At 37.0% G+C, this 10,665-nt stretch overlaps 1 protein-coding gene across 4 annotated transcripts in view; it reads right to left on the bottom strand.

Moving 5' to 3' along the window:
• The window catches only part of LOC122566260 (TNF receptor-associated factor 4), a 33,808-nt gene that overhangs the window by 1,427 nt on the left and 21,716 nt on the right, over window positions 1-10,665 (bottom strand). For all 4 annotated transcript variants that reach the window (XM_043723279.1, XM_043723278.1, XM_043723277.1 and 1 more), the window contains 4 exons: window positions 2,761-2,865; window positions 1,330-1,491; window positions 441-758; window positions 90-350 (listed from right to left, as the gene is read on the bottom strand). In XM_043723279.1, coding sequence (XP_043579214.1) covers window positions 90-350; window positions 441-758; window positions 1,330-1,491; window positions 2,761-2,865 — 846 coding nt within the window. The remainder of the gene's footprint in view (window positions 1-89; window positions 351-440; window positions 759-1,329; window positions 1,492-2,760; window positions 2,866-10,665) is intronic.

The raw sequence follows: 10,665 nt of genomic DNA on the forward strand, positions 1-10,665 counted from the left end.
TATATGTACTCGTGTTTCTACCTGTAGTAGAGTTCTTAAAACTTAGATTAAAGGAGAACAATATAGAATCAATATTAAGTATTGCCTACCTGTAGCTTGTAACCATATTGACTAGTGTAAAAAGGAGGGCTGACGAGTTCCATTCCTTCCTTGGCTTTCGCCTCGGACATTTTAGCGCTGTAATCCGTAATTTTCCATATTAGTGTGCCCGTGTAATTTAACGATAGTTTGCTAATGGCGGATTTCAGGCTGGTTATCTGGTGCTGCTGTTTTGTTACTACACTGCACATCAAGCTTAAATGCATCTTTGCTGATTCCTCCAAATGTTTGTCCAACGAAAAGCGATTTCCCTGTGACAAAAAATAGTATTTTGATATTAATCTTATAAAATGAAAAGAAGACAGAGAGTGAATGTAACTTAAAGCAATAAATTGATGTACCTTAAAACGACAGCCAGCATCCTTGAAAGTACAAGATAACAGGTGTGTAGTGCAGTGATCTTTCAAGTGAACTTCGAGATCTTCTCTTGGTAAGACGGCAGTTTCACAACGGTGTGGACAGGCGACTGGAAAGCGGCCACACTTGGCGTGATGAGCGCCGAGTGTGTCAAAAACGAACTCTTTGTTGCAGTAACGACAGGCCACCAGTCTTTTCGCGCACTCGCCCAACTTGTGTTGACTGAGATGCCTTCGCTGCACCTTCATGCCACACTTGTTCTCGCAGTAGAGTGGTTCATAGCCACACGTCCCTGTGTGTTTCTGTAGATAAAGAGCAGAATCGTTAGCGATATCCTTAAATAGTTGATTAAATTATAAACATATAGACACATAATAGAAAATTTGGAAATAATACCAGCTAAATTATAATGAATACAGAGTAACAATTTGAAAGTATATATAAAAGTATCAAAGATGGTTTCACTGAATATAGTAACTTGTTAATATAATGAATAATATAAATATTTTTCTGCGAATTATATATACCTGGATTAAATATCTCGTAGCTACTGTATACGTTTTTAAATTGGCTTCAAACGTTGCTAATATAATTATGATAATTGCGCTTCATTACGATGTTAATAAGACTTCGTTAGAATGTTTCGTATAACACGGATAATACGTTCATAAGAAGTTTCTATGAAAGTTCAAATACTTTCGTGAGCAACTGTAATCATTCATCCATGACTAAATGAATATTAAACAAAAGGAAAAAGAATTCGAGAAATTTCGTTTGAACTCATGGTGCTTTCGCTTGCATCCGTTCCCACTATAGTACAGTTAACGGCTGGCACTCGATCGCGATTCTTCTAATTAATGCAGTGGCGGTTACCTCGAGCGTGTGACCGGTGAATTCTTTGGCACAGAAGTCGCAGCGTGCTCGCCGCTGAGCGCAAGTGTACTTTAAATGGTCCTCCATCAGCACACGCGGGATCATCGCGCCACACTTATTGCTGCAGGGGACCGCGTCGTGCTTGCAGGTATTCAGGTGAGCCTAAACAGGATATAATGCGATTTTTACATCGGTGAGACTTGAACGGCGCATTCCTTCTACTCCGATCGGATCGTTCTCTTCGGATTTATGTTCGTATTGCGACAATCGGGGAAACTCGGGTGAACGAACCGCATACCGGAGATTAAAGAAATAGTAATAACGTCTACGGTAGCGTGTAAAAGCATTATGTTAATATATGTAGGTTAAAATTTCTTCTGTGAGAATTATATGGGCAGTTTTTTCGTTTGAAATGTGCTTGATTCTAATTTTTAATTTATTCGATATTTCTTAATACCACGACAAATTCGAATTTTTAGAGTACGTTTTCGAAAGTTTCTCTGATGATTCTTAAAAGTGTAGAATTTTATTGATTCTAACTTCTAATTACTAATCCTTTGTATTCCGGTGTAAAAAAATTTAACATAATTTGTGTATATAGAATTATTAAAAAATCATATCAAATTTATTTCGAGGTCAATCTTGTAGCTCCTTATAATGTTTTCCGACAGTGGGATTTTCCCATTACTGATTACGATAGGAAGAATTGCGAAGCCATTTATAGCCATTTGTAGCATATATGGACTATTTTTAATTCGTAACTTGACAAGAGATCATGTAAGAATTGATATGTTAATGACGGTAAGAAGAGCCGATAATTGTTCTTATAATTGAGCGGAAAACCAGCACAAGTTATCCGCAAGCTGTGTGGGAGTTAACCGTGCCGGGACCAGTTCAACGACCTATCAACGCAAGGTCGCTCATGATCAGAAATGCATAATGAAACGATCTCGAGAACGTATTTTTACACATCCAAAATTTCGACTAATTTTATAAAGAACAATTAGAAGACCTGTAGATAGTCTTGACACTTTCACGTATCAGCCGTGAAGCTTTCTGAGAAAAGAACCCGTCGGGCAAAATTTTTAGTTGTATAATACCTTAGCTGTGAAGATTTTAGTTCGAGTTTTCAAATACTATAAAGTTACTATAAAGTTTTTTTTCTTAAATAGTTACCAATTCAAACGTAACTAATACTAGAAAACTAGAACTAAACAACTTGAAGAACTTGTCCTTTTTGTATTCCCAACACGAATAGAAGCTTCATAGTAATTTAACTATTTTACTAGAAAATAGGAAACCTACAAGCCCTTTGTTCACGAAACTCTTCAACTATCTGAACAACATACAGTACCGTCTTCACCATATAAAACGTAATAATTGTGGTACGCAGATCGAAACTAACAAAAGAAAAGAAAAATATAACGTTACCTTCAACTTTCGAAGTTCGTCGGACCATTTGCAGCCATCCTTATGATGTATGCAATACACAATGGAGCCCATTATTGCCTTCTCAGCTTCCAGGTCCTGGAAATTCTGCAACACACGAAAAGAACAGATCTTATTTACTGTCCTTTCTATTCTCTAACGTCCGCTATTCCATTCAAAAAAGCACACCTATCGAATTATTTCAATTTAACAAAGGAAACCAGGTCGATAAACACGAAACTTTTAACAACACCAGGAATATTTCGTATCCAGCAAGCAGTGAATCGAATAATTGCGTCCGACCTTTTGCAACGTAAACGAATAGGTTCCTGAATTGTTTGGTTTCCATCAAAGGCTACGGTCGAGTGGAACTGGACCTCTTAGAACGTGGGTAGCGATTAATTGGGTAACAGGTAGTCGTTACCAAGCGGCCCTGTCTACGAAACGAGTGTGCACTGGGTCTCATACCCCATAAACAAGCCGTGTGGCGTTCCAACTACCGCCACGATGAAATATGGTAATGAATTTTCAGCGACACGACTCTTCACCGTAGAGTTCGGAACCTACATTTCACCTGGGTGGGTACATTTCAGATGTACGATTTGATCTAAGTGAATTCTCTTCCTGAACACTGTTTTATAATCGGTAGATAGTAAAGGTTGATAAAGGTCGAGATAGTGGATCAAGATCCACAACAAGTTGTTCGGAGGTTCCTCGGAATCGTCGAGTTTTATGAGAAGAATTGGTTGTAGGTTTCGATACAAGGTAATATTACAGATTCGTAAGTCATGTATAATTAATGTTGAATATTTTTTTATTCTAAATATCGATATTTTATTCCGCTTATTTCGTTTCACTTAGTAGAGTAGAGAATTAAATCGTTTTTGATCGTATTAGATAATATTCGTCAATCGTATGGGCTTATACTTATCTATAGTAAGTATTAACTTATTATAAATAATTAACCATGTCACTGCGCCACGCCAGAGAAAATTACTGAAAATTCTCAATGCGAGAATTGATCGTAAATTAATAAAAAATAAAAAAAAATCGTATGGATAATCCTGTAAGTTATCAGACATTTGACGAAGTTTAATATTAGATCTTTAAAGTGATAAAAATTACAAATAGGATAATAGGATATGTAATATTCTCCGGCCTGTCAATAATAATAATTCCTTTTTTCTCTTAGTATATTCGCGATATTGGTATCCGGTATCAGTAAAGTTATCAGATACTTGTGAAAGTTGCTTCCTAGATCTTTGAAGTAATATAAACTACAAACAAAATAGTACGTACTATGTAAAATCCTTAAATCTTTCAATAACGATAATAAATAATTAATCTTCCCTCTTATCCTTACTATATTCGCCATATTGATATACATTATCAAGTGTGCAGTAAATATAATTCCTTTTAAAGCTTCGAGATTAATATAAACTGCGCAAATAGAATAATACCTTTAAATGTCTCGATAATAACAACAAATAATTCCTCCTTCTGCGAAGGATTTACATACTATTACATTCTGCGAAAAATAAAACTCGAAACTCGCGTCTTCGTAACTCGAGGTCTGCGAAATACCTAAGTAACACATTTCAAACAAAGAATTAACGCTACAAACTCCATGTGTATACGACAAGTTATTTGCTCTTGATAACGCCAGTTGGAATCACAGGATCGCGAAGAAGTCTCGAGTTTGCGAATCGTATTCTCGAACTGTGTGACAACGATTTTATCGTTGACACCGAACACTATTAGGCTCATCTTCGATGCCAGAACAAATCTTTGTTAATATATTAAACGTGTTGTATGAAAAATGTTCAGTCTTCCATGGTAAGTGACCAAATATTTTCGCGAACCACTGTAGAGAAACCTGAGCGCTCCTGTACAATCGAATTACGTAATATTATTAGCAAATCGTACAAATTACAATTTGCTAATTACTAGAAAGTGACATGCTCGATAACAAACCAAATGCAACGTCACAAGTAAGCTTTACAAACTACAAGTCATCTGATAATATCATTCGATATAAGATCGTTAAGTTATAAATTATAAAGGAGTCTATAATTTGTTATTTGTAACTTGTTAATTCGCTGATATTATTAATTAGTAAATTATTGTGTAAAAGAGTTCAAGCATCAATCGATGAAGTTCACTGAGTCTAGTTCGTATAGAACAAACTTTCTTCGCAGACCCGTGCCACGAAACATAGAAACACATTGGGAATTCAGATTGGCTATAGAACAATGTATGTAATTGGTTACCTAATCTTTCATTATTAAGTGGTTGCTGGTAATTTCTCGTCAGCGATTCTTACGATGCCGCTTAAATGATAGACTCTACCGATAAATACATGGTTCCATTGTTTGTATGCTAAACGATGAACCCATTAGCGTCCGAACGGTTCCATCAATGGTACTTTATGGTTACAACGACCACTGTTCCATTCGTGCTCTGAAAATTACGCTCTGGCGAATCTAATTTCAGCTCGCTATCACCCACATAATCACTGACATTACATCTATATAGTTTCTTTATGTCGACAAATCACGATTCTTTGTAGGGATAATTTTTCTGCATCGGAATTTGCTCTCTGCATCGGTTGCCCATGTTATTATGTCGCTAAGCTTGGTAGGCTACTGTTAAGAGCTTATGTCAACGTTGTTTTTTTGTAGATTTAAATCCTCGCAATGCTAATTTAATCTCAGCATAGTGCGCATGAAAAAAATTTGCGATTCTTATACAGCTTTTCATTTCCATATCAAAATAAGAATTTTCGAAAAATTGAAATAAAGATATTTGAGTTTTATATTTGAATGCAAAGTTAAACTCGTTAGCCGATGGACACTTAGTGGATGCGTTACACGTATAAAGTAGACGCGCGATAAAACGGCTGAAAATACACGGGAAAATAAACGATGGACAGTGTGTAACAACTGTCTAATAAATCTAAATCCGTCCGTGGAAGACTTTCTCCGAGCTCAAAGGTGGCATGGATGCAACATAACATGGGAGACGGCGGCATTCCGATCCTTTTAGAATTTTCATGCCACGTTGTTTCTTCCAGGAAGAACTGTCGACCACGGCAAACTGACGATGGAGTCGTGACGGTTTTCGGAAATAGCGATGTTCAATAATAACCCTGATGCAGGAGGTGAACCCGTACCGAGAACCATGCGGGAGGCGAGGAACCAGAATAAATTTAACGCGTTACGTCGTGCGTGGAAATAATTATTGCCTCTATTAATACGTGTTTCGAGTTCTGATACGTTGCTGTAAAATCGATAGCGCCGTTGATTTTATTTTATCTTTGATCATTCTTCTCAGGGATATAATTTAATCTTTGCATCTATTCCTACATCATGGTATTCAATACTATTTTGAATTTGTTCTTCGATGGCATGATTACTGCGACGACGCTAACAATTAATTTTATTTATTTTATTTCTTACTGTTCTTGCGAAGGAAGTTCTGGGAAATGTTCATATAACGTGATATCCAATACTATTCTGAATTTGCTCTTTAATGGCAGTTTCAAGAAGAACTGACAAACGCAATTTCCTGCAAAACAAGTATTCATTCAACCTGGAATCAAACATTTCCACACAGGTACACCCGGTATAGATGTGGAGGTCCGATGCCTGCGAGTTGAAACCTGCACGACCGGCAAGGTCGAGGAATCTAACGCAACCAGCCACTGCCGTTGAGATATAAACACCGCCGGGAATGGAAGAGACAGATCTACCTTTTCAGCTTCGAGATTGCAAGAAAACAACAAAACAAAAAAAGAACGAACACGAAGACATAAGAACACCGACCGCATCATGATATCGAGAATAAAAATACACTTGCACTGACCGTGATCGAGGCTTCATTTCACTTCGATCTCCTCCATTATAATTCGTTCATGGTCGATCGCTTCTTATTGCAAAATTGAAAAACCCTTGCTTCGTAAACGTCCTATTAAGATCTTAATTTTTAATTTTCTATCGAGGATTCCGTGATTTTCCACTAATATTTAAAACAAACATCTTTAAGCAAGAAAGATCGTTTTCTGCGATGAGTCTAAATAGAGATTGATAAATTGGCTTCCTGGCAGTGAACTTGGTGCATTACGTTTAATTGGCACGATAATAATTCTGTATGACACGACTCCGACTTCATTGGTGAAGCGTGTGCCATTAAGAAGAGTTGGAAACAATCGAAAAGAAGGCCGGCGGCGAGTTAATTAAAACAAAGAGCTGCCAATTAAGCCGCGGGGGCCAACGATCTCGCGTTGCGCAAGTTCCGTAATATCGTCAAAACGAGACGGTGCTTTCACCGGGGAAACTAAGCGGCGCAACAGCAACGGAAAATCATATTACCGAAAGCGTCGGTTACGTAAGCTCGAAAGTTCGATAATACGACGATGCGTCTTGAAATATCAATTACAACGATTCAAGAAATCCTCTTGATCGCATCTTTTTTTTTCCAACCAATGATAAACGATGTTTCTCTGACTGTACAAACGACGACGAACAGGCGAATGCAAATGGATTCGAGGCTTCGGCTGATGTTCTTTATTCTAGGAAACACCATAACGCTCTAATCGGCGAATTAGAATACCGACATGGAGCATCGCGAGGCTGATATCACTGCTAGTCGTCTCTCTCCATGGCGCTGTTACAGCGGTTACAAGTCGTCGTGACGTCACGGCGAAATAACGGACACTATCTTCGCGTACGTTCCACTTATTCTCGAGGACGACCATCATCTCCGCGGCCCTGCAGGAATTTTCTAACCCGGTCCGCCATACGAAAATCCCCTAGAAACGAGTGGCCGTTCTAATATCGACGAATGAAAAATAAGAGTCGAATTTCCTTGAAAAATTCGCCTTGATTTGTCTATCTCAATGTTTTTCACTATTCTACTTTATCTGTTCGATCGTTCGTATATTCGAGATCCTTGGAATTTTGCAAATTCGATGTTTTTGATCACTTTGGTATTTTTCCTTGATACTTCACCTTTGCGTGTAGTTGTTTATCTATATTTCGAAACGAATCTTCGATAGAAAGTTTAAAAAAATCTTACGTACAAAGAATTCTGGCCAGAAATAGGTAAGAATCGTTGTATTATTGCCCAGGGTTTCTCAAAATGTTAAAAGATCTTAAAAAGTGTAGGATAGGAATGGTTTCGGTTGTTGGAGGAAAAGTATCGGAGGACCAACACATCGGACAAGAACTCGCAGTATTTTAATGAAACGGAAAGCAGTTGGACGAGAGTGTCCGGTATTCGAAAAATCCTCTGCTGATGTTAGCGATGCATGGATGTGACGGTTACGCATTTCGAATCCAACGGACGAATCTCATTTTTTCCGTTGGCATGAAACCGCGCGACCTTGACAACTCGATGACCAAGGATTAACATATACATAGAATCTTCCGAATTCCTGCTCCCGTTGATCCGTTTCGAAATCGTGAAGAAATTTCATCGATTTCGTAAAACTCGCTATTTCGATATAGACCAAATATTTTGGTTATCAAATTATCATTGAAACAAATTTTAGTGAAAATTACATTTGCAACGGTTGAATTTTTTTTAGCCCGAAACTTTTTCTCTCTTTTATTGAGAAAACAAGAATGACAAAGGAAGCATGAAATTACACGATGAAACAAAGAATTTCTCAACTTCTCACTCAATCGCAATAATTAGTATTTCTGCAATATTATACGCTATGAATGATACATTACGAAATCACATCTCAAGGATTTACAAATCGCCTCTTTAACTATCGCAATCAATATACGTATACGTACAATACCATGTACAAACTTTAGACCATCAATCAAATGGATATACTTGAATACTAAAATTTAATATCAATTTAAATGTGTTACTCGTTAAAGGGTATTTGATTCAAGAAGTATTGTAAATTTGTTAAAAATATATTTGTATAATTTGAGAAAAACAATACGTATTTTGTATAGATTTCTTTCGTAGTAGTATAATAACGAAAATAATTAACAATTTGTCTCTCGAAACGTGTTTTAAAAATACGATGAATTATCCTCACGAGATTGTGTGGATAGCTTAAAACTTCTGTATAGAATAGACTCTATTCTCGTCTTCTTCCGCGAAGCAAACGAATAATATAGATTTCTGTGTTCTGTGATCGAGATGTGCAAGAGTTCAACGATTACGAATCGTCCGGTTGATTTTAAATTTGCCGTAGCTATTTGCGGATCGATCACACGGATCAGAGCAAGACACGATCGCGTGCGAAAGGAAAACTTCCTGTCGGCTACGAAATGGTCTCTGGGCTCGGCCGTACACCGACAACACTTCGAATCCCATAAATTAGCGGTCGTGGGGATGGCACTCTACGATTTCCGAGTAATTCTCGTGACCCGTGAATTTCGCACGATGTCATGTCCCGTTTTTTTTCCAGAAATGTCCTTCGTTCTAGTTACCATCCTTTCAGATTGGAATTGTTTCGCGAATCTCTTTTCACAGTTGCAAGCGTATCTACTGCGTACTTTGCGAATCCGACAAAATCTATTGTTTGTAGAAAGTATTATCGATTTGATTGTAGTATTTAATAAAGTCCTTGAATTTCTTGATAATAGCATTGGATGATAAATTGTATTGTAGAAGATACTGATTCAAAGGTTTGTTTAGTTATCGCTCTGTTTGTTTAGTTACAATGTATCGCTGGATAAATATACGATGAGAAAGTATAGACAAGATATTGTCAAGATTATTTACAAGGCCAAATATGTTTTTCTTTTCTTCAAACAAACTTTGTGCTTCTAAACTTAAATTAAAGAATTAAACACAACGAAGCTTGACCTTTTTCAATCTTCGTCGAACACGTTATTTCATTGGAAGATAATAGAAAAAGGCAACGTATTGAAATAAATAATTCAACTTGGTTATTGAGAGAGTCGAAAAAAAAAGGAAATTCTATTTGTTTCTATGATGCTTTAAAACACGAATCAAACATACAATGGATCGTCGCAATTAACATCAGACTCACTGGTTTCTTTACTGAAACGAGGAAAGTCAGTGGAAAGAGGAAAGTTTCATTTCTCCTGCTAGATACCTCTCTCGGTATTAGAAAAATGGGACATTCGTTTCTTTGTTTCTACGGCTTTTAGACCGAACGAAGAATTCTAACGTGGGATCTAAGGGCTCCAAGAGTTCACGACCCGTGAACCAGCACAACTAGAATTTCAACGAGACCATTTCAATTTCAAACGGACCGGTTCCTCCAAATAGTTGTTGCACCTCCCCAGTTTAATGATTTAGTATCCTCCTCCACTAGGAAAGTATTAATTCTAATCGGTAATATCATCGAAATGATTCTCCTTGGAAAGAACAATAACGTTTCAACATAATACTGTAATAAAAAAAGAACAATCTCACGATCGTTTGCGGAACTCATTTCTTAAATTATTGTTTCGTTAGGTTGATAATAAACGTTGATAAGTAATTAACTGTCTTCGATATACTTAAGCCTTGCATGAGCCAGACTAGTCAGGCACACGTAGCAAGCTACGGTGTGTACCATAATGTTCAATTTAAGAAAGACAATGACTTGTTTCCATAAGTTTATTTATCGCTTCTAATGAATTAATAAATACATATGTATGTACTTTGTTTCTCGTATATATTCAGCGAGTGTATTTCGACTATAACATTATGCCGATGCTGTGTTGAAGAATGTTCGAATGATAGAATTCCGAGTAAAAACGCTACCGATAGCCTTTCATATCTCGTACACGCCTTTCTGCTATCTTATCGAACCATAGAAATCTACGAACTTTTAAATTCCAACCGAATGTTATATGGCTCGCTCTGATCTGTAATTTCAGCTCAGGGAGGATCTATCGCTTTGTCTTTCCGCGTAATCTCGACAATTAA

This window comes from Bombus pyrosoma, linkage group LG3 (genome assembly GCF_014825855.1).
Source record: "Bombus pyrosoma isolate SC7728 linkage group LG3, ASM1482585v1, whole genome shotgun sequence".
Taxonomy (NCBI): Eukaryota; Metazoa; Arthropoda; class Insecta; order Hymenoptera; family Apidae; genus Bombus; species Bombus pyrosoma.